Source organism: Pomacea canaliculata, linkage group LG6 (genome assembly GCF_003073045.1).
Source record: "Pomacea canaliculata isolate SZHN2017 linkage group LG6, ASM307304v1, whole genome shotgun sequence".
In the NCBI taxonomy this organism is placed as follows: domain Eukaryota; kingdom Metazoa; phylum Mollusca; class Gastropoda; order Architaenioglossa; family Ampullariidae; genus Pomacea; species Pomacea canaliculata.
Genome location: NC_037595.1, coordinates 20,242,757 through 20,266,372, shown reverse-complemented (window position 1 = coordinate 20,266,372; position 23,616 = coordinate 20,242,757). Strand labels below are relative to the sequence as shown.

At 39.2% G+C, this 23,616-nt stretch overlaps 4 protein-coding genes across 9 annotated transcripts; 2 read left to right on the top strand and 2 right to left on the bottom strand.

Annotated features, from left to right (window-relative positions):
- Positions 1-861: 861 nt before the first annotated feature.
- On the bottom strand, positions 862-4,354 carry LOC112567324. 4 transcript variants are annotated; one of them, XM_025243972.1, is made up of 3 exons: positions 3,124-4,354; positions 2,611-2,761; positions 862-2,077 (listed from the first exon to the last, which is right to left on the bottom strand). In XM_025243972.1, the coding sequence occupies exons 2-3, from the start codon at positions 2,750-2,752 to the stop codon at positions 1,443-1,445; spliced, it is 777 nt and encodes a 258-aa protein (XP_025099757.1). In that variant the 5' UTR covers positions 2,753-2,761; positions 3,124-4,354; the 3' UTR covers positions 862-1,442. The 4 variants fall into 4 exon arrangements, with proteins under 4 accessions (XP_025099757.1, XP_025099756.1, XP_025099759.1 ...); XM_025243971.1 differs by having other exon boundaries at positions 2,611-2,758; XM_025243974.1 differs by having other exon boundaries at positions 3,196-4,354.
- A 400-nt stretch (positions 4,355-4,754) lies between these two features.
- On the bottom strand, positions 4,755-7,336 carry LOC112567100. Its single transcript, XM_025243647.1, has 3 exons — positions 7,068-7,336; positions 6,377-6,524; positions 4,755-5,759 (listed from the first exon to the last, which is right to left on the bottom strand). The coding sequence occupies exons 2-3, from the start codon at positions 6,516-6,518 to the stop codon at positions 5,155-5,157; spliced, it is 747 nt and encodes a 248-aa protein (XP_025099432.1). The 5' UTR covers positions 6,519-6,524; positions 7,068-7,336; the 3' UTR covers positions 4,755-5,154.
- Positions 7,337-8,400: 1,064 nt separating this feature from the next.
- Positions 8,401-14,638, top strand: LOC112566878. 2 transcript variants are annotated; one of them, XR_003099712.1, is made up of 4 exons: positions 8,420-9,660; positions 10,612-10,776; positions 11,254-11,346; positions 13,167-14,638. XR_003099712.1 is itself a non-coding variant. In XM_025243288.1 (3 exons), exons 2-3 carry the CDS (start codon positions 10,635-10,637, stop codon positions 11,856-11,858), a joined length of 747 nt encoding a protein of 248 aa, XP_025099073.1. In that variant the 5' UTR covers positions 8,401-9,660; positions 10,612-10,634; the 3' UTR covers positions 11,859-14,638. The 2 variants fall into 2 exon arrangements, 1 of the variants encoding a protein (XP_025099073.1); XM_025243288.1 differs by having other exon boundaries at positions 8,401-9,660; positions 11,254-14,638.
- Positions 14,639-19,637: 4,999 nt separating this feature from the next.
- LOC112566810 lies at positions 19,638-22,827 on the top strand. Of its 2 annotated transcripts, XR_003099704.1 has the most exons (5): positions 19,638-19,773; positions 19,945-20,039; positions 20,654-20,852; positions 21,865-22,243; positions 22,488-22,504. XR_003099704.1 is itself a non-coding variant. In XM_025243180.1 (4 exons), the coding sequence occupies exons 1-4, from the start codon at positions 19,771-19,773 to the stop codon at positions 21,988-21,990; spliced, it is 423 nt and encodes a 140-aa protein (XP_025098965.1). In that variant the 5' UTR covers positions 19,638-19,770; the 3' UTR covers positions 21,991-22,827. The 2 variants fall into 2 exon arrangements, 1 of the variants encoding a protein (XP_025098965.1); XM_025243180.1 differs by having other exon boundaries at positions 21,865-22,827.
- Positions 22,828-23,616: the final 789 nt, after the last annotated feature.

Below are 23,616 nucleotides of genomic sequence, written 5' to 3'. Positions count from 1 at the left end.
CTCTTCAGAGAGTCGTAGGCACATAAAAAAGAATAATTTATGACCCTTGACCTGATTATTCACAGTCTGTGTACCCTTTGTTTATAAATAAATTCTTGCGTGTGTGCATGCATTTATCAATGAATGTGCTTTGCTTTTAAGAGCAAAACTACAAATATTTAGCTTTCACAAGAGTAAAGTGAGTTACTATATAAGTAAATGAATGCGTTAATGAATAATGGAATAAGATAGACGAGTATAGACTGAAATTTCAACTTACTTCCATAAAGAACTGATGCGGCACTGCATTTTTTGGGTGGTGTTCATCTAAGTCCCTGATGGGATGCTTTATGATTGTTCGTACATTATCATTTTGACATAGTAGGCTGTATGACATATTCTAGAAAGATTTCAAACACGCATTTTGTTTTTAAACAGATCTTATTTTTTGACCTCTGTCTTACTCTGCCTCTCTTCCGTTCCTCTCTCCATAAATGTGCACACGTATAGACGCACACAGACACGGAGGCGCGTATGCATTTGCTAAAAATAGATAGATATCCTTTGTGACCGACTAGTTCATACAGAATAAAGCAAATGTGTAAGTTTTTACTTAATGCGGACTCAAATAATACTCCAAACTGATTCGTCAAACGTGTCATTTAAATTTACAAACCACTTCAATCTGTAGACCGTGGCTGCCTAAGTTGTTTAAAGTAGGGCAGGTTGTGTCTGCTAATTATGGGTTTGCCACGTTTAATATGTGGGTGGGTGGGTGTTTGTTGAGTGGGTGTGGTTTTTTTCCCCAGAGAGAACTAATTTTTTTTAACATTATAGGAAATCATGTTTAAAGCCTATTTATATGGTAAAAAATGAACGTGATCCAATGGAAACGGCACTTTATTTCTAGTTTTATAAAATAGTACAGGCGGTGCATCTGCTTTGTTGTTGTTTTTTTTTGTTTTTTGTTTTTGTTTCGTTGGCGTTGCATTTTATGGCATCTCTAGTCTATTTTTAAGTGCACTAGGCCATGTGATATTTCAACATTTTAAGACTTAGCACAACGAATACCTGAATATTGAAATGATTATGATTCAGTTTAGTTGCATATATGTCAATAAAAATAATGCTGAAATGCATAGATAATACAATGCTTTTAATAACATTAGTGGACAACGAACAATCAACAAATAATTATAAATCGCTCAGTGCATTACAATGTTTGAAGCATTAATAGAGATAACTGATGAGGCAAGCAAGGTGTGTTTATCGATGCGCACGGCAATCATTGTAAGGTCTGGTGGATATGTACTTCGTTGGCAGGTATTTTAGACCTACATCTTTAATCTGATGACAGCGGGGAAAAAGGTTCACCTCGTTATCTCGTGTATTTTGGACAGGGGCCCTTTAAAGTCTGTGTCAGTGAGTGAGAGAGAGAAAGAGAAAGAAAGAAAGAAAGGGAGTTACGTGGGTGCGCGTGGGTTCTGGTGGTTATACAACTCATCGTTGGCTACACGATCCAGAAAGTCCGCCATTTTCTCCAGTTTAGATGACGCCATCGACGGCTTGCGACTACTGATCGCAGACGCTGACCGCACGAGATCCACCAGGCTGACGGGGATGAGAACGACATTCACCACAAAAAACACTTTTCCCACGGCCTTGGTGCCGAGACTCGCCACACCTCCCATCGCACCCGTTCGAAACATGCCGCCAACCTTTGAGACACCCGTCGCTAGCTTGCTGCCCACCCGACCCGCTTTCACCGCTCGGGTGGCAGCGATGCCGTCCTTGATCAGACTGTAACCCCTGCGGACATCCATAACATCATTAATAATTTTTCCGACGATGTCTAGAATGTTCAGTGGAACTTCCTCCGAACCATATTGATTTGTGTAATGAACAGCAAAATCCCTCTGAAACTGTTCCCATCGTTGCTGAACCTCGTAAAGGTTGTGTTTCTGGATGATGTGCTCCACTATTGATGCCGTTAGTCCGACAACGCCCCCAGCACCCGCTACTAGGGCTCCGGCACCAGCCACCGACAGAGACAGACCAGCTGTTGGAATAGCCAAGATGGCGCCCCCTACTGTCATTACTGGAAAATAACCGCAAAAAAACATCTATTAACAATATAATGAAATAACGGTGACTGGGTGAATATTCTGATAAATGATACATACAGTTCGTCATCTTTAAAAATTTGGTCTCTTTCTTTATAACAAGGGATTCGAAATTATGGAGGGTGTATTTTTAATGTTTGATGAGATAATGTTGATGGTATTATGTGCAAACAGACTATAAGCGATGTCCTAATTTTTATCCTTTTATGATCTACTGAACGCATAACAACAGCTGCACTGAGTCTTTATGAGAATAAATGATCGCTCAGACTTTTTAATATGCCTTGTTAGAATGCACGAAGAGACATGATCTTTGTATTTTACCGACAAGCCTTTTGAGATATACTTCTCTTGCTAACATGAAGTATCCCACACTGATGCCCTAAGCTTGTTCCTTGGATTATGAACAGTGTTTTGTGAGAAGAGCTTTACCTTCTTGACCCCCATTACAGGAAACTTACTTATTTCAAAAATCACAAAGTAAGAAATTAATTTTTAAAAAAATCACCTCCGCCAATTAATGAGATGGCGCTAGCAGTGGCATTTGCAATGTTGATATTCTTATGTGCCTCGTCTAGATCCTTGATAATCCTTCTGATGATTTCCCTTAGTATTCCAGCTTCCCTGAGCAGGGCTTGCTTGCCTTCCATATTGTTCTGCTGGAAAGTAAGCATGAATATAATTCTTAAGACAAAATATTTGTATATACCTATAGAGAGGATCCTGCATTTTAGTAACATCTTAATGATTTATCCTAAGAAGGTGTAATGTGGGAAAAAGTACAAACGGAGTGGACCAGAACATGTGAGTGGAGTATATAAACTCGCAAATGAATACTTATGAAAGAAGTGTAAAGACAAGACACGGAGGCTTTAGTGCTGTCAGAATATAGACAACGAAAACATCTTCAGCTACAGCAACGAATATGACGACGAGAAGTTGTGTTCCGTCGGTGTAGAGGAAGAAAAACGATTCAGAGGACAGACGTTTGGTGTAAGACAACGAACAGAAGGTATCCTACCTGTAACCCGAGGCCGGAGGACTTCTCGCTTATGTCAAACACAAGCTCGCACTAACCCCCTGTATCACTCACCTCTCTTATTCAGTTTTAGTTTCCATGAATATCATTGTGAATTCTAAGAACGGTTGCAGAGACAGTTTGAGATAATTTTATCAGCAGTGAATGTCGTGACATCCACACCCGGTTAGAGTACGTGTGATGTTGGCAACTCTAAGCTGTAGGTCATTCAGCTAATGAAAGTAATCTATTCAGTTTGTCCTTCGTTTTAAAGTGATAGTAAATAAGGTCAGGATCACTGACCCAGCTCCGCACAATGTGCAATGTTTATTGAGGAAGGACTTGTAAGGTAAGGGGAGACTATCTTGACAGGCATGACGTGTTTCCTTCCCCTGACATTTTGCACGCTATTTTGTACTCCTTTGGTATGTAAGCAATATATTTTCAAATATCTTTAGGACATAGGTGAAAATTTGTTCCGAAGGGGACCTTATTACCCAGAATAATAAATAAAATATCAAGTCATCTCCCCTTTGGGCATTGTGGTTATAGAGGTCCCCTTCTCCAAAGGTCGAATGACTGCTAATCAGCAATTAACATTTTTTACATCCTCGCGTTCCTACATCCACTCAGTTTGCTGTCCTGTGTCAGGTACACTTTAGTGTTATCTTGTAGTCGTGGCTGATCATCAGTACACATCTATCTTTGTATCATCTTTCTACAATCTGTTGTGCTCTTGGAGTGTGCATCTGTTTTGTAAGCCTTGTGATCACTTTTGAGTGATTGTTGTGTTGCCACAGCTAGCTACCTCTCATGGTGTTCAGGATTATCTCACCTCCCCAGTACTAATGGCTCCCCACGACTCTCCCCTGGCAAGTTTGCTAGTAATGCAAACAGCTAGAGCTCCGTGCGACTTGTCTGAACAGTTACAGCTATCTTGCCTAGTGAACACACGGCTTTATTTATGTCTTTTGCGTTGAATCATTTCGTTGCCGAATGAAAATAATTTAATGTCTTTTATAACTTGCTCAGTAACGTCATTTGGTCACAAAATATCGACAGTTGCCCTTTTCTTGCTTTTATCCATTTGATAAACAAATGTTTTTCGTCATAGTTGTGTTTCCCTCAGTGGTCAGCACCTGTAACCAATACAGCGAGGACTGGCTTCCTGGGTTCAAGTCTCGTTTCGTTCTCTGCATGTCGCATCTGTTTACAGGGCTGGCTGTCTTGTCCTGATATAACATTAGTCGCTGGCTCTGGGTAGATCCCTATTTTCTCCTCCTTCGCTTCCCCATTAAGATGACTCAACCAATGACACTTTTTTTTGAGGGAATTCCTGCTAGTGCGACCGGTTACTTAACGTCAGCTACTCAATGGTAGATACTATTAAGAGTTATTTAGCGTCTCAGATTAACTTTACAAGCTTTCCCTTCACAAACCCTTTCCCAAGTTATAACAACAGCTGATGCATATGAACACGAGCCAAGATGTTTCAAATCGCCACTCACCCAGCTTACCAAATCGGTGGCTGATGAAATGTGTAGCCTACCACTGATCTCGTTAGCATAATTATTTTTGAAATAGGAGTGTCCATCATCTGTACCAGCAAATAACTCACGATCAACACTATCACATAGCCCTCTTAACAGTCAAGACTTTATTGAAAAAAAAACAACCTTGTAATTCATTTCAGAAACATATCCATACAACAGTCACTCTCTTTTTAAATAGACATAAAAATAAAGGAATACAGACAAATTTTAACTTGCTTAGATGTCTTCTGGTTAGTAGAAAACTCCGTGATACTGTCTTGGGCAGCTTTTAACAAATTTTGTCAGTTCCCAAACCAGTCATCAGTTGCCTTGACAACCTCCCTGGCTCTGCATAAATAAGTTCGTGCGTGCGTGTGTGTGGCTCAGACAAAGCATGCTTCCGAGTTCATAAAAGCATTTAAGTATGTGTTGTTTTTTTGTTTGGGGAGGGAGGTTGTGTGTGTATGTTCATGCCTCTGTGTGAGTGAATGTTCTCATGTCTCTACAGCTCATCGTTGGCAACCTTATCCAGGAAGTCAGCCAGTCTCTCCAGTCTAGACGATGCAGCTGACCGCTCGCCACTGTTGGCTGCAGACGCTGACCGCACGAGGTCCACCAGGCTGATGGGGATGAGGACGACATTCAGGACCAAGAACGCTCTGCCCACGGCCTTACTGCCCAGAACCGCCACACCTCCCACCGCACTCGCCTCAACAATACTGCCCACCCGTGAGGCACCCGCCGCCAGCCTGCCGCCCAACGCACCCACTCTGAGCGCTTCGACTGTCGCCACACTACCCTGGATCAGTTGATACCCTTGCTTGGCTTCCATCACCCCGTCGATGATCTTCCCGACGATTGTCAAAATATCCTGAGTAACCTCCTCAGAACCATAACAGTCAGTGTAGTAGATCGCTAAGTCTCTTTGAAATTGTTCCCATCTCGTCTGCACGTCCGACAGGTTGTGCTTCTGGATGATGCGCTCCACTATCGATGCTCCCAGACAGACGGCGCCACCAGCACCAGCCAATATGGCGCCGCCACCAACCACAGCCAGAGACAGACCTGCTGTTGGGATCGCGAGGATGGCGCCCGCTACTGTTAACACTGAGACAAGAAATACAGACATGCAATCACTAAATAGAGAAAGTGAGTCAGTGAGTTCGCTGATGAAAGGAATATCTCACAACAGTTAACTATGAACAGAATGAAATAAATAAAATAACGAATGATCCACAGACGTTACCTTCAAGTGCTTGATATTATTACTTGAAACAGTTATAACATGGCTTATCAAGTCACTTCTTAGGAATGTGTTGTCGAACAATGGCTTCGAAGAACAATGTGTAAAGGCCACCAGTTTCAACGAGGAACAATATCTGTAAAGTAATTATCTTTCTAAACAAACAAGACATTGAAAGGAATCTTAACCATGTTCGAGTGCTGGGTAGGTAAATTCGTTTATCTTTCTTCAGTCGACTTTAGACATGAATGTTACCTCCGACTACGTGACTTGATTATATCTTTGCATCGAACATCTTAATGCATAATCCTCCTCAGGACATGTGTTTTTGTCTGATTAAATGAAATTATTTTAAAGTTACATCTAAAATTAAAGCTGCTAATATATTTTGACTTTCTACACTCTTTTTCTCACTTGTATTGACGACCAACAGATGTGATGCAGTGAAGAGAAGAGACGAAAAGGAAAATGGCAATCTTACCTCCACCAACAACGGATGCAGCACTGCCAGTGGCAGTGGCAATGTTTACATTTTTGTGATGGTCATCCAGTTCTTTCATTATTCCCCTTATGATTTTTCGTAGTATACGGGCTTCAAACTTCAGATGGTCTTTGCCCGTCATTTTTTTCTAAAGAAATCCCAAGTAAACAAAATACAGATATTACACATCTTCTTATGCCTGAATATGTCTGTGTACATTTTACATTTATATGTAGATATCTATGTAAATAAAAAGACCGACAGACTGGAAACGACAAACTGTGTCGCACAGCTCCTGACAGGGTACGTGCAAGCTTCCCAAACATTAATGATACATTGTTGTTTAATATGTATAAAGTACACATTATAGACAAGCTGACAGGTGCAGTGACAAGGTTTTCTCTCAGACTAGTGTAGAGAATTCACAGCTACACGGACAAGTAGGTCAGTCACTTGTTTATCAGTAACAGCTGGCAGCACAGTAGGTCGTGTAGACCTTTCACGTGATGTGATCCAACTCGACACAAGGCCGACTGGTGTGTGTAAACACAAAGTGCTCACAACTTAATGAGTTAGTCTAGAAGTTGTATCTCGTACACACACACAGACAAACAAACAACAAATGTCTGTAAACAGGGACCAAACAAAGAAGAAAGTGATGTTAATCCTTGTGTTTGTATAAATACTTTACCTTCACTGTAAGGTCCTTATCTCACATCTACCAGCAGTAGAACACGACAGGTGGCGACATCAACAGTCTGCTCGACGACCCGTGAACACGTCACGCACATGTTTCCCTTTGAACCACTTTCGTAACCTGTACACGAGGCCGGAAATATTGTCAAGTTTCGAGAAAATTCTCTGCTCGTGCCTTGCCCAAGCTGATGTCAGCGCTGTGTGTGTGTGTTACTCACACAAGCACTGACATTTTAAAATGGCCGCTGGTCCCTAGGAGACGGCGAGCTTCATGCGTTATACGTCATCAAAACTTGTGGAGGTCGTCTTGAAGGCGAAAACAATGTTCTCGCTGTACTTTAATAACATACACTGCTGTACTGTTTGTAAATGTCGACTGAAACTGTTTATTAACGATGCATGGAAACGTGTCCTCATTCACTGAAGGGAAAGAATCGCTTGACATCCTTCTAAATGTGATTGTAAATGCTGAAAATAGTAAAAGTATATTAGACGATAAAAATTAAATTTTGCTAACGGGTTTGGTTAATCATCAACAATACGATCCTCAGATTATGATTGTTCAAAGTATTTTATAACAGACTGTTATCCGTCTATGACTTAGCGTTTTTCAGTAAAATGGTCAATGCTCAATTTTTTAATTGAATGTGAAACTGATTAACATTATTATTGTAAATGGTAGAAAAATGTTTCTCATGTCAAGCATACGTTCGCCTTGTTTCTCAGTACCTAACAACGGCAGTAAATGAGTATCTGATCTCTCAATCCATAAAAACAATGGTTGACAGGGTGGTTTAGGCTCTGCTTTCTGTGAACGTAGAGTCGAAAAATTTATAGCAATTACGGGTAGGCTAAGATGACTAGACTAGACTGCACCAAGCAAGTGCTGCTACCACAATCATCATGACTCACTCGACCTTAGCAACATTTTAACATTAGGCCCGGTTTCTCAACTCAGTGTACGTATGAGTAGACCTCTCATGTCTAGACTAGACTAGATTATACCAGAAAAGAACAGCTAGCAAAGAAATTTGTTTGAGATACAATTTCCGAAAAAAATTGCTATTTCCCGAATGAGCGTCGACGAAGTGATAGAGATTGTAAATACTTGATGTATTGTTCTGCTAATGGAATTGTTACTATGTTCTCGGTGGCCACATTTGTAAAGAATCATTAATTCTACATTAGTGAAATTTTTTAATATCGCCCTTTATCACTCTCCCCATCATAACAATAGAACTGACTTTACACTCAGTGCGGCATGGGAGGACATGACTAGACTGTTATAATGAAGATATGACTAGACTCCATAAAAAGTATACACACTACCACCATGAGGGCAAACATAGCTGATCAAAGTCTTATAAAAAGAACAGATTTCTATGCTTATGGAGGACATGACTACACTGTCTTAGGGAGGACATACCTAGACGCGACACTTCAATAGGAGACTCATCAGCGTGCCTTTACTGTTGGCAGAAGAAAGTTGATAGTAGATAGTATTTTATAGTACTTAGACTGTTCAGATAAGCAAAATTGTCGTAGGCTAGTATTTTTTTTACTTTTATGTTTAATATTTTTTTTGCTGCTGTACCTTAAGTCACACGTCATCAAACAGTTTCAGTCTGGGGAAGAGCACGAGTTGGGGCTCGTCAACCGTGTGGTGAGTTTGTAAATGCATGACGTTGAGTTACTGGACGTTATATTCTCTTTAAGATTATGAGATGTTATTGCCGTGGGTAGTAACAGTTACATCTTTGTTTCACTCACGTGCACAGTTCCCTGATGATCCGGCAACATTGTGACACTCAACTTTTTAGCGGCGGATCATAAATAAATAAAGACGGTATTATAAGTTGCAGTGAAGATTTTATCGGTCTGATATTTTTAAAGCGCGAGATAAAGAGGTACTGTATATCTTGAGGATTGTTCTGTTCCTGTAGTTCTTATTACATTCTTCATGAGGTGGTCAAGGTGTGGGGGACTGATGTTTTATTCTAAGCCAGCCCAGTAAACAGATACCACATGCAGAAGGAACAGTGTGATCAAGATAAAATCTGAACCTAGGGATACCAATACTCACTGTACTGGATGCAGTGGCGAGAAGAAAAAAAGATTGATAAATTATTAACAATCTTCATTGTCCACCAGCATCACGACCCACTGGCTGAGCAACGTCTTGTATTTCCAAAGAATAAACAAATAAAACTTTGGCTGGCGAAAAAAGTCGTTTGAGCTTATGAGGATTTTTTTGAACTTGTGCAATCGTCTTGGTTTGTGTGACACGTGTGTAGACACATTGTAAATACCAAGAGCTCTTCAGTAATAGATAAGTGAACTTCATTGCAAGTGACAATATTCATGAAGCGCTACAAATGTTACAAAAGGCATAGTTAGAAACATTTTTAGCAAGAGGTAAAATACCCCCCTCCCCACTAAGCAGCATCCGTTTTCCAGAAATCAAAATGGAAATTAAAATAAAAATAGAGATCTAGTAAGGAGCGGAAGCAGCACTACATGCAGGTGACCTGCAGGTGTAAGTGAAGTGCCACGTCTCCATTGCTGCACCTTGTTGCACAGAATTACAGGTAGGATGTTTTCTGAACATTTTGTCGTTTTTATAACCGTCTAACAGACTGATTTTAATTTTAACCCTACCTTGCTCGGCATGACAAAGTAAAATGTGAGTTTACCACACAAATAGTGTTTTCCCTGATGTCAGTATAGCATTGTACTGGTGTACAGCAACTTGTGAGATGACAACACGTTGACTTGTATGTTTGGTAAACATTCATAGTTAAGTCTGAACAAAGTCCGTGGGGATCCGTGTACACATGGAACAAAAAGTAGACATAGGTTTATGTTTACAGTTGTTATGGTGATGTGTAAACTGGAACCTACACCAGTTGTTTGTCTGCTACGTTAGTTAGGTTTCAGTTCCTAATTTTAAAATAACTACAGTCCACTCGTTTAGTAGACGAGGACACTATGAATTTGCGTTTTCACATTTAAATATGATAACCATCTATCGAGGTAGAATTAGTCACTACATCATGTAACAGTTTTCTGAAGTATAGCAATGATCTAAATGTGAATGTTTCATTTTCAATATTAACTTACACATTAATACAAATACCAACACAACATTCATATACTCGAAGAATAAGCCCTGATCATATTTAAGTCCGGTTAACAGAATCACTTTCTGAGAAATGTGGATGTGTGGCAAATTTACATGGATGAATGGACGAAGGGGAAGGAGCCAATAATGTGTTCTCATGCGTTCAAGTGGGAGAGGCTCGGGGACAGTCTGCGCGGGAAATGCCTTTAGTTGTTTAAGACAAGTTAACGGAAATAAATAGAAATAAGTAGAAGCTATAAATGTAACTTGAATAACTTGTTTCCGAGCGTGGTAAAACCTCGTATCAGTGGCGGGCGAACAGCTTTAGGCCTTTTTCACATTCCTGTAGGATTGTATCTTGATGACTAGAAGTGTATATGTGTGTGTGTGTGGGTGTGTGTGTCACCATTATGTTCAGACTCATTTAAGTTGCCAAAGACAATGGCAAACCATGCTGCTGTACAGCAGGAAGCTCGTGAGTTACGGGACATCATACGAAAGATCATCACAGAACTGGACGAACATCACCGCAATGTGAACATCGCCACGGCTACTGGCAGCGCCGCATCGTTTCTTGGTGGAGGTCAGATTTTAATCATTCGTTTCGCTTCATTGCTCAAAATACAGAAAATCATCACATCTCTAGAAACAAATCTTCGTATGTTCGTCTTTAAATGTAGGAGGACAAATACGTGGAAAACAAACGAATATGTCAAACTGAATGTCAACGAAAGAGGATAGGACACGAATAGTCATTCATGCTTTTTTCTCACAATAAAAAGAACTAGAGTTATCTTTTAAATAAAGCAGTGCGTAATATGTGTGTGTGTGTGTGTGCGTGTGTGAGAGAGGGAGTAAGATAATGACAGAGATAGCATGGCGTCTCATATAGGTTTCAGCTGGATGGTCGTGCCGAGCAGGTGGCTCCGAAGTAAAAGTCTCTCCAACAAATTTATCGCGGACTGAATTTTGGGACACGAAGTAGTTCTAGGGCCGATTGCACTTTTTATTATCATCCTTCTAGTGTTTACTAATTTAATGTCTTCTCTTTTGTTTCTAGTGATGACTGTAGCTTCCGCCATCTTGGCTATCCCAACTGGAGGCCTGACCTTGCCCTTGGCTGGTGCTGGCGCCATCTTGGCAGGTGCTGGAGGTACCGTCAGTGTGGGAGCTACTCTGGTAGAGTTTATCATCAACAAACACAATGTCTCCGATGTACAGAGGAGATGGGAACGATTTCAGACAGACTTAGCGGGCTACTATGCTGAAATCTATCGTTGTGAAGAAGTTCCAGCTAAAATTTTAAACATTGTCGGGGACATCATCAACGGGGTGATTGAAGTCCGTCAGGGGTACCAGCTGATCAAGGGTAGCATGGCGGCTGCTAGAGCATTAAAAGTTGGTGGGGTGGGTGGCAGGATTGCGGCGGGTGCCTCACAGGTGGGCAACATGATAGAAGCAGGTGCAGTGGGTGGGGTAGCAGGTCTGGGCGCTAAGGCTGTGGGAAGAGCGTTTTTCTTTCTGAATGTCGTCCTCATCCCCATCAGCCTGGTAGAGCTCGTGCGGTCAGCCTCTGCCGCGAATAGGGGCGAGCGGTCAAAAGCATCGTCCAGTCTGGAGAGGCTGGCGGACTTCCTGGACCGGGTTGCCAATAATCAGCTATAGAGTCGCAATCACATTGAGTGGTGGCACTCACGCATACAGAAATTTATACAAATCCATTCAAACACATATGAATATGGTATTACGAGACTAAATAAGATTTAAAAAATATATTTTCCAAGTGACATCGCAGGAGAAGTATGTCTTGATTCTATCCATAATTTTGGACTATTGCAATACACACTTATACTCGCCATTTGCAGTACTGTATAAGATATATTTTACAAACTTTCTTTTGGTAATAACACACACGCATAAAACCAACAACAATCACATATACTAGACACCATCTACATTTCACCACAAGTTGCATACATACTCAAACACACATGTTAACACAAATTATGCATTCACCGACTCACACACACACACACGTGAGCCACACACAGCTCTATACAAAGTCAAGAAGACATATTGATCATGCCGAGCTTAGAGAGGCTGCTTTGCATAAAGACTGTTCCTCCACTGGAATGTTCTGGCTTGGGTATGTCTGTACCTGGTCTCACAAGGCCCGCGATGACATAAATAACTGAGAGTGACCCAGGCCTCGACCTCATGACCTCCTGCTTCGTGAGCACTTACTGCGATGACCATTGACCGTGTCTACAGAGGGCAGGTCACAGGCAAGATGTCTGCGAGCTGCATGCACCACCCGGTTAATTTGGTCTTTGTTAGCTTCAGAGGTCTCCTGTTGAAGCAGATAGTGATTGAGAATAGACCCCACCACGTCCTGGCAAAACCGGACCCGACTGTCAAATGCAGGGTTAGAAAATAATGAATCTTGTCATAACAAGAACCAATGAACCAGCCCCGAATCTTGACAAAACCCGCCCACATAAATGTTATTTAGTACGATAGTATTGTTTTCTAATAATCATTAAGTACTGTTCATTTGTTCACAGATAAGGTTTTATGTGTTGCCTGTATTATGTGCGTATGACACTTTTTCACACAATGAAATTTCTTCAGCTAAGCTTTATAGTTTGTAATTTTATCACGATGTTCATGAGGACGGATTTATGTCTAAGAGTTGTAATGTTGGTGTGTTCATGTAAGATTTCCAGGTAGGTCTGTCAAGTAGTCATGATGTGTATGTTTATAGATTTTTGAATTTTTTTTCAAAGCACTCAATTTGAACCATAAATATTTATTATCGTATCTTATACTATACAAAGGGATTTTTTTACTAAGTGATATTAGTTTGATTTGGTGTTTTGGCTGTGCATATTTATAAACAAATGAACTTGCCACTGACTGAGTGACTCAGGTCAGAAAATTTGTGTAGTTGGTAATCTTGTCGCTTTGTTTCAGATGACTGAGTGCGACTAACGTCTACGTGTAGAGCGGAGATGTGTGAGAGTGTGTTTATAGAAGACTTTCGTGTGGAGTATCCACTGGTCATTGTGTCTTTTTGTAGATTTTGGATTATTACTCTGAAAAGCGAGGTTGTGGTTCCTATTTAGTACATTGTCATCATCATACTATACATAAGGCATTTTTACAAGGAAACAGCAATGTTTAGGTTTTAGCTTTGTAGAGTTTACAAATAGTAGTCTACCTATCGCAATGCCATTTCATGAAATAGAGCTTATGTCTTGGATTGCTGTTTTGTCCATTGATCATCATGTAAATGTCATGTGACTAGAAATGCACCAAGTTCGCTCTACAGAACTAGCAAAAATGATGTAGATGTAGTATTTTTTGTTCGCTTATTAAAAAGAATTATAGAAAAGTGGTAAATCTAATCAATGTTAATGCAAGCAAACTCACATGTGAAAGATTTACTAAAAGCATAAACAACACCTAACTGTAGATATGTCGATGTTGTCACATGAGCAACATTATGAAGAGCAGTGTTGTGCCTAAAGGGACATAATAAAACATTTGTCTATGCTTGCTTGATGTTAATTCTCTCCCTTTAATACATTTTCATTTCCGCACGCATTCGTCAGTCACCAGTTGAGGACTAAAGAACACTTAAAGATGTGGTAAGGCAAAGTGTGTGGTAATCGGCGTGGGACTCATGTCATGTCTCTTCAACCTCACCTGTTGCTGAAACACATTTACTAAGCAAAGGAAACATTATTTACCCAATTTTTTTAAAAAGACTACTGACACTTTACTGAAAGCATTGAAACTACTCCTAGAAATTTTTACATCACGAATCGTCTTTCTTTAAAAGTTGTACTTGAAATTTGAGGATGGATGCGGGGAAGGGAATTTGTCTGGCCTGTCGTCAGTGAATGGCATCTGATCTCTCAGTATCTGATAACGATTATAGACAAGGTGGCTTAGGCTCTGCTTTCTGCAAACAAATTTAGAGCTCACTGTACTTACGTTTTCAAGAGCAATCCCTACATCGTCTGTCAACATTTGATATATTGTTTCATTCCAATCATTATTTATGCGCGGAGTCACAACAGTGACATTTGGCGGCTGACAGGTGATACTCGGCATCTTAACATGAAAGGTAGGGGGTAAGGGGGTTAGTCTAGTCAGAAGTAAAATTGAGGAATAATGTCAGGTATTTGCTGTGCTGTCTGTACCAGTCCCCAGGCACCTGATTAGTGCGCTTCACTGGAGAATAAAAGAAAAGAACTGTTTGAGGCCTTCTCGGGAATGTAATTTGAAACACCGCTCCCCCTCCATTCAGCCCCCAATAAGTTGTACAGAAAAACTAACTAAATTCCTGGTTTGTCAAGATAGGTAGAAAATGCGTTCACTGATCTTACGACCACAAACAAACGACACTTATTTCTTGAAATAAAGTGATATCTGAAATACTTGATATCTCATGTTGGCTTTAGCGTGACAGGTCGAACCCTCCAAAAATTTCGTTTATTTTTTTGGAAAAGGGAAGAAATTCAAAGACAGATTTTTCCTGTAGTCTCTCTCATAAACTTTGGTTCGTGTGTAAATTTTAAACAAATACAATTAAAAGTCAGCTTTACACCTTCTTGGTTTAACAATGTCTTGGAAAACAATAGACAAAAAAGCTGCATTTACTGCACCTTCCTAACATAATGTCTTCATATTTTGTCTGAAGCAGAATATTTTTAAAAGGGGTTAGAAATATTACTTCGCTATACTTAATGTGTTTGCCAGTATTACTTTACGCTCTCTTTGTCCCTAGTCACAGTCTACACACATAATGTACTTTCAGCGAGAACAGATAAAACAAAGAAGTAAAAAACAAACAAAATTCACGCACCTTTCAGTAATTAAACGAAATATGTCCTGTCATTATAAAATTTGTTTTACTTTCTTTAGATGTAGAAAGGTTTCAAAACGCTAGTGATATTTGTAGCTAGTTGCCAGAAGAGATAAAAGGATTTATCCCTTACTCTCAGTTTTGCTCATTAGTGTGTTTGTCTTTTCTTTGTTCTTAGAAAGTTTGTTCCTCAAGTCTACGACGTGCGAGAACTCTTCTCTCTATTAGTTCTGCCTTTCCTTTGTCCATTCAAGAAATTGTTTTTTTACTTTTTGTACTGGCCCGCAAACAGGTCTGCTACACATTAACTCAAATAGAGATCTTTTATTTCTTTGAAACCCACACAACAATCCATTTACCTCGACTGAGAAGCGAAGGACACGGGTGATACATACGACTATTCTCACATCCGGGTTCTTGTACTCTAGACTAAATCACGTAGTTTTCGGGCCAACTACTTCTGTTATGTGATTTGACTCTGGTGCTTCTTGCTTTTTAGGTTGCCTTTTTTTTCTCTTTTAAAGTTTAGGTCATAGAAAGGGCTGGGTTCCATGTATTGAAATATTTCTATAGTCTGCATATTTTCTACACTCACTATGCCCCTGATTCAGTTTCGAGAAAAATCTTTAAACAGGACCTGTGAAACCCAATCTCAAAAATCTCGGGCCAGTGTACTTTCACAGTCTGTTGATTTTTGTTTATTAGTCAGTAAGAAGGTAAAGAAGGTAAGCGGCCCCTTTCTTGGACATCTTCGTGTCAGCATTTTTTAAAAGTCGTTTTTGTCTAAATTTAAATTGGGGTTAAGGTTGGTGAACAACATGCAATAGGCACCGGCAGTACATGGATACTTATGTTTATCTTTATGTCGCCTGTTGCACTTGATATTCAAGACATAAAATCTGTACACAAGTTGTGTTGACCCCAAAATAACAGCTAGTCATTATAAAATGTAAGAGGCAATGCCTTTGCTGAACAAGGAAGCCGTAAAAGAAATAGCGCAGGGAGCACGTTTCAACTCATGAAAGTTTTGTTGTTACTGAATTCTACCGACACGTAGATTCATCGCATACTAAAATCTGCTTAAAGAATTACAGATTGTGATTTCACTCTTAAATACAAAAATGCGAGCACGTTTGTTCCTTCCTCTCTGCTTCTTTCTTTATCAATACATGTTTGTTGAAGGAGCATACGTGCCATCTGCTTTTCGTGGCACCAATAAATTGTCTACATGGTAATTTAAGACCTACATTAAAAGCGCAAAAAGAATAATAAATTACACCTAACTCAAAATTTAAAATTATGAAACAAGTATGGAGTATCACTTTGTCATTACAAAGTATTAGGCTTACTGATATAGAAAGATTTTAGTATATATATAATAGCGTTTTCTTTTTTTCAAAAAAATTCTTTCCCTGACTTCTGGGTGCTGACCAATGTGAATATTTCACTGCAATCGTCCATTCTTGAAAACATTCAAAAGGTTTCAAATACCATGCACTCGTATATTTACGTAGCAGTTAACTTTGTGCAGCTTTTGCTCTTCATAATGAATTTAAAAGTAATGTAAAAGCATTAAATTGAATAAAATTCTTCTGCAGGAATTGCTAGCCTTTTTGACATCAGTGGACCTACATTCAACTACAGGATGCAAAAAACAAAACTTCCTCGATTTTTCGAGCTTGTCCTACAGTCAGGGTGGATTTCTCTAAACATGGGTGTACCATTTAATAAGAAAACCATTCATTGTCATGTCTTTTCTCTTTTGCTCAAATCCTCCTCTTAGGCTTCAAAGACATACGGCACTTTCGCAGACCCACGATATGAGCGTTTAGAAGAAACTAAATGTAAAAGTCTGGACAGGATTAATGTTTCGACTGAATGTTTTGGGAGTCACGTGACTTGGTTATTCTACTGGTCACGCCTCAATATGTCATAGCTAACCGCGGCGTCTTCTTAATTACTAACGAACAATAGAGGGAATTTCATGCTTCAAAAGGGAGAACTCAAAGACAGACTTTTTCATTTTTTAAAATAGCTCCATTTACAACTTTGCTACTAACCTAATTTTTTTTTAAGTAAAATCCCTACACAGAAACCGACTAAGTGGATCCAAGAACATTCCTTGTAAGTATACTTCAGTATCCTGCATCACACTTAAATTCTAATTAATCTAGCCTATTTCTGCACTTGTTTTTAAAATATTTGAATCAATAGATGTTGCTTATCACATGGCGACAAGCAACTTGCATAAAACAAACAAACAACCCAACCCTTGCGATCAGGTCTCACTGCAGTGTGTCTAGAGGTGTGAGATCTCAGATCCTGTAAGCCCTTCTCCTCTACGTAACCTGGACGACCGTCTGCTCATGCATCATAAAAGAAACTAAACTCTCCTTCCACTGCTATAAACACTTTTAAACATAAGCTAAAGATACGCTAACTCACGAAACCCATGTTGTTGACTTCAAATCCTTTCCGGAAGCTCACGTGGAGGAAGAAATAATCGCCGTGGGGCTCATGTCACGTCACTTCCGCCTGACCTGTTGCAGAAACACATTTACCTTAAAACAAAGGAAACATTATTTACCTAGATGTTGAAATACTGTTACTTAAAAACAAAAGAAACACGGCTTACCGATATAAAGTTATGGAAAATCCCAGTCACATTTGAGTGGCTTTCGATGCTTCAGGACATCTTTTACAGCCGACTTATTTTTAAAAAAAAATGTTGTTGACACTTTACTGGAGGCATTGAAGCCATTACTAGCAATTTTCACATCACGAATCGTTTTTCTTTGTACGTGAAATTTGAGGTTGGATGCGGGGAAGGGACTTTGTCTGCCCTGTCGTCAGTGAATGCACCTCTCTCAGTATCTGATAACGATTATAGACAAGGTGGCTTAGGCTATCCTTTCTGCAAACAAATTTAGAGCTCACTGTACTTACGTTTTCAAGAGCAATCCTTACATCGTCTGTCAACATTTGATATATTGTTTCATCCCAATCATTATTTATGCGCGGAGTCACAACAGTGACATTTGGCGGCTGACAGGTGATACTGGGCATATTAGCATGAAAGGTAGGGGGCAAGAGGGGTAGTCTAGTCAGAAGTTAAATTGTTGAATAATGTCAGGTATTTGCTGTGCTGTCTGTACCAGTCCCCAGGCACCTGATTAGTGCGCTTCACTGAAGAATAAAAGAAAAGAAAATAACTGTTTGAATCCTTCTCGGGACTGTAACTTAAAACACCACCCCCCCTGCCCACCAATCAGAGTCCATGACTCAAATTTATAGTAAAACATTTATTCTATATGTATGTGTTTGCCCTTATTACTACACGCTCTGTGTCCCAAATAATTAGCTTCGCACATAATGTACTTTATTTTTTCCTTTAAAATTATTTGCATTTCTCTATCTTGTGCTTGCTATTTCAACCGCATTTTGTTTGAAATCTTCCTGAGTGTCATGCAGGTAACACACTGTAAATCCGATGACAGATGCTTGCATGTTTCTGTCTACTATCTCATGAATATGGGCAAGTGCCACCAAAAGAGAAATAGAAGGTGCATACACCGAAGTAAAATGATCTACTAACGCATGGACAGACAAGCAGACAGACAGGCCAACTTATAATTGCAAACATTTCACAGAGAGAGAGAATCCGAATTCACGGGCACGATGGTAGAGAATAAAGCCTTGCGTGAAGGAATGTGCGCCAAATACATTCGACCAACATCTTACTTATGATGTACTTCCTTCTTAGCCTTGGACGGGTAGACATTGTCACACCTAAATGCAGCCACGTGTCATTTCTTTAATACAAAGAAGAAGATCATTGTCGACACTAAAACCCAGCTGCTTCTTACCGGTTTTGAACTGACCTCTGAGTTCGAAGAATTTACTCCATGATGATTTCAAATCATGTGTTACAGATAAGTATTATCACTCACTCTTCAAGTTACTAATGTATGGGCAGAGGACTGAACTTGCAGCCGGTAAGTTCCACGAAAAAAGCCACAAGGAAGAAGATCATATTACAGCATTCTTCAAAACTATGAACCCTGGGGTTCAGCTGTCCTTAGAAAACTTTGATCACAAGATCTTTACAGTTCTTAGTAACACTTACCCGGACCTGTCGACTACCTATTACGCAAACTACTTTTCTGATTCTCAAATCACAAGGAAGTACAAAATATATTTTCAGGGTACTGCATAATAAAGTGTCTCATTTTAACTCATTTTTGGATGTTAATTGAATGCTTTCGAGCACAAAGTTTACTTCTTCGACATTGTTATTTTTATGCCACAGAAATCATAGAAATGCTCTTTGAGGATGCTGTTCTTCTTCTGCTCAATTATAAGTAGAGATTGTCTGCTAGCCTGTTCTTCTTTAGTGAAAAAGGTAAAACAAATTTGTCTGTTTTGTAGACGGAATCAATCTCTTCTTACATGCTGCTTTTCCCTTACAAGCCCTTGACAGTGGGAGGGTCTTAGCGTCACGTGGGTGTACAGGATCAGAAGCCAGTGCCTTAACCAATCCGCCTTCAGAAGACCCGGATGTGACTGGAGTGGGAGGAGGGACGATGAAGGCTATAAAGACTGCCGTCTGTGCTCTGGGTTTGTCAGAAGCCTTCGAATCTTACCTGCCTGTCCCTCCTCAAGCCTCCACCTGCCGACCGAGTTCTTCACTTCCTGAACATTACGATGGTGAGTGCTTCCACATTAAGACTTTCATCTTTCATCTACACATATTTTACTTTATGTTCTAGTGTAATCATTATTTAAGGATCATTGCAATAACTGTCATATTTATGCAGTTTTATCTAGTTTGGGAACAGCCGACAATCGTTAATTTTTTGGCGACATTTCATGTTACAGTCTTTGCCAACTCCCTACTCGAAGAACTTTTCAAAAGTACTGGAAGCAAATAGAAAGATTGGAATCGATGCCGTCTTCAAAGGAGATGGCGACATGTAAGAAAATCAGAATTGGAGTCTCAATGATTTTTTTTTTTTACAAAATGATCGCAGAATAATGAGTGAATATGACCAGTATTAGGAATTCTAGTTTTTTACTTTAATCTTCACTGTGGATTGTTTAAGGCTGGAGTCATGTTCACATTTCAAACAATACAAGTCGACCAACATTTATTGTTGTAACTTAAATGAAAATGCAGTATATTACTCTAAGGCGTGACCAGACCTCGGTGAACAGTGTTCTTTGACCAAGAAAATGGAGAGAAGAAATAAGAAAAAAAGTGAAGGAAGAACTTTATGTCAACGTTTTAAAGATACAAAATATATTCAGTAAACGATGTTTATAGTTTTTTACGATTTGTGTGTATGCATGTATTCAGATGTGCATGCATATGTGTGCTTTAATGGGAGTGTGTTTGTGTGTGTGTGTGTGAGTGTGTGGAAAGGATCTGTGGTGGTGAAAGGATTATGTTTGACGAACAATATCAATACACCGTAAAGGTCGCTCTGGCATAAATAACATCAGCTTTCAAATCTTTAACAAATATTGACTATCTAGCTAGAAACACAAGTCACCATTTTTATCTAATAAAAGATTTGCATTTGTTTAGATTCACTGTCATGCTGCTGTGTGATGGAGACAACGAAATGGCGGACGCGCTGCTCATTTTGGACATCGATAGCTCTCAGATTAAAATTTCTTACCGCAAAGACGGCGTAAGAGAAACTCCCAAAATAGTTCCAAGGTGTGACTGCATAACGGACAATCAGCTGCGTCTGTTCATCGAAACGGAGACCAAACAATTCAAGGTAGGCGATTTGATTAATGAATCTATCTTTAATGTTATCGTGAGAGTGTGTGTATTTAACTCTCTTACTATTTTCCGACCTACAGGGAGTTTGTCATTTCGATGAGGAAGATATAAGTAAGAAGTTGTTATATTTTACGTAATGTAAAACGTGATGCGTCAACAACATCTAGCTGAAGCATATTCAATATCTACATTATGTCGAACACATTTTATAGGAGAAGGGAGTCCTATTGTACTTCGGTTGAAAGGGGTGAAAATGGTTAAGGTATAAATTACTGTTGATGTTATTTATATAAAACCTGCCACCTCCGTAGTGTTTGTGTACAATACTGGTTTCTGAATTCCTATGTTGCACTTTATTCTTTTTTTTTTTTTTTGTATTTTTAGTTTTGGTTTATGGTAGTATATATGGCTGTATCGTTTAATTGGATTTGATAATTAATGTAAACAAATTTGAAGCAGTATCTGTATCGATGTTCAATCTTTTAAAAATAATAGATTAATTGCTTGTGGTAATATGTTTGTTTCATTTCTGTCAAGACACTGATAACGTGGTTTTTCAGATTGTTTGTTGGGCACTTCACTCCCCTTTTATTTTGTTAAGTTTCTATAAAACTAGAATTTCAATCGCTTCCCCGAATCGTTACATAAGTATAAGTAATAAAATAGAATACCATAGTAGAAAGAACGTGTTACATCTACACTATGGCAGATGACCTTGCTGCTTTTTACACGAAGAACAAAGACTTTATCTTAGGTCCCTCACCAATGAACACACAGACCCACAAACAAGATACTGAAAACTAATAAAATGAAAATTAACAATCTTCAACGATTTCTCGCACTTATTTTCAGATAATGTAAAAAGAGGTGTGTATACATTGGCAACCTCAAAATGTCAGTAATGTGAGAGAATATCTCTGGTCTCAAGTGCTTATTAACACATAGTTCATGCGCTCTTCATGCCGTTCTTGACTTGATTTTGTGACTTGCTTTCGTGCTTCTTACAGATGACTCTAAACGAAAAAAAATTGGAGAACCTTTCTTACAACTTTCCTCTGAAGATGGTGAAATCCATCTGGATCGACGGAGACATTAATCTTAACAAGGTCGCCTTGCCAGACGATGCTATCTAGGGATCAGATTCGAACCCTTTGTACTCCAGAAAAATGAACTCAGTAATTTACCTTCTAGTTCTCATGTCTTGATATAATACGCCTCCTCGGAAATCATGTCAAATATTCAAGTATTTCATTTGTTACTGGCTGTTTTGCTGTGAGTAGAGTATTGCAGACAAGCAGAGAAATTAGTTAAGCTAATTTTTATGTATACTCATCTTGGAAACATATTTGCCGCAGTTGTTTTTACAATTCAGTAAACTAAGATAAGGTGACCAGACGTCCCGCATTAGGCGGGACAGTCCCGCTTTTGACCTCGTGTCCCGCCTGCTCATCGGGCGGGACCCCCAATGTCCCGCTTTCTGGCTTTCTAGCAAGTCCATCAAACGTCCCGGTTGTCTTTAAAAATCGGAAAACCGTACGCTGATTCGGCGTTCTTTGACGGTTACGACACCATCATGGGCACCTGTCCCGCTTTCGCCCCCGAAACGTCTGGTCACCTTAACTAAGACAAGCAGAAATTATTATCGTGGAAAAAAATGGACAAACTAAGTAGACATACAGAAAGATCAACAAAGTAAGACTACTGACTAATTCTGGGGAACTCAACATTACATGTAACTACTATTGTATCATCACATCGAATAGTAAAATAAAGTGAATCACAATTTACAATTATATTATAAACACATTAGCTATAAATAAAGTGAATGACAATTTACAATTATATTATAAACATTAAAAATAACACATTAGCTATAAATACTTCTGAATAATAATAATAACAGGTTTTCTTACCCAATGAATTGTATTTCTTTTCTGCTTTCCTGTCCCATTTATTGCAAATAAAATTTTTCGAACGCATTAAAGTGTTGTTTGTTATTAACTATTTACTTCTACAATGTATGTCTTGCTGTAAATATTTAACTAAATACTTCGGTTAAACAAGAAACTAAATATTAAGAATTTTATTGAATATTAAATTTTAATATTCTCTTGTACTTAATAATCAAAAGCTCGTGCGTATGAAGATCAAGTAACTGTTTTCAAATTTTTCAAATTTAATACCAGGACTATCAGGCCGCATTTCAACTGTGAGTTTTGTCTGTCTACTCTACACCTGATATTTCTTGTAAATGAGATGATTTAACAGTAAAATAGGGAAAGTGAGTTAGCACCAGCAAGGCACTTTCTTATTTTAAAATTTCGTGAGACTAATGTCTTCTACACTGCTTTTAACTGAAGAACCGAAGTTTTATGGCAATAAATGAAATCGCAATCAATCGTCAAGCTCACAGCAACGGTAACCAAGTTACACAGTTACATAAACAGGAATACAGCTCACGATGTTCCGGGGTCTTACAAAACAAAAGGCGAAAAACAAAACAAAACAACAACAGAAAACCTCCTCTACCCAGTTATCTCCCTTGCATTAGGTCTACATTAGGCGACTGTAGATGTTAATCAAGTGTAATGCTGATTTTAACATTGTGGTGGAATCGCTTGTTTAAGGCAGCGTGTACCGCTGACAGTGTTTTGTTCCCTCTTCCCCCGCATCCCCCTTGGTCACGCGAGACAACAGCGGGTGACGTAGTACCCAAAGTGTCCAGTATTAAAGGCCGAAGTCGAAATGGGCGTGTTTTC

Coding starts and splice junctions, on each gene's coding strand:
- LOC112567324 (XM_025243972.1), bottom strand. CDS start 2,752: ATGGAAGGCAAGCAAGCCCTGCTCAGGGAAGCTGGAATACTAAGGGAA. Junction 2,078..2,610: donor CATCTCATTAATTGGCGGAG/GTGATTTTTTTA, acceptor GTTATTTTCCAG/TAATGACAGTAGGGGGCGCC.
- LOC112567100 (XM_025243647.1), bottom strand. CDS start 6,518: ATGACGGGCAAAGACCATCTGAAGTTTGAAGCCCGTATACTACGAAAA. Junction 5,760..6,376: donor TGCATCCGTTGTTGGTGGAG/GTAAGATTGCCA, acceptor TTCTTGTCTCAG/TGTTAACAGTAGCGGGCGCC.
- LOC112566878 (XM_025243288.1), top strand. CDS start 10,635: ATGGCAAACCATGCTGCTGTACAGCAGGAAGCTCGTGAGTTACGGGAC. Junction 10,777..11,253: donor CGCATCGTTTCTTGGTGGAG/GTCAGATTTTAA, acceptor TTTTGTTTCTAG/TGATGACTGTAGCTTCCGCC.
- LOC112566810 (XM_025243180.1), top strand. Junction 20,040..20,653: donor TTCAAAGGAGATGGCGACAT/GTAAGAAAATCA, acceptor GCATTTGTTTAG/ATTCACTGTCATGCTGCTGT. Junction 20,853..21,864: donor CGGAGACCAAACAATTCAAG/GTAGGCGATTTG, acceptor TGCTTCTTACAG/ATGACTCTAAACGAAAAAAA.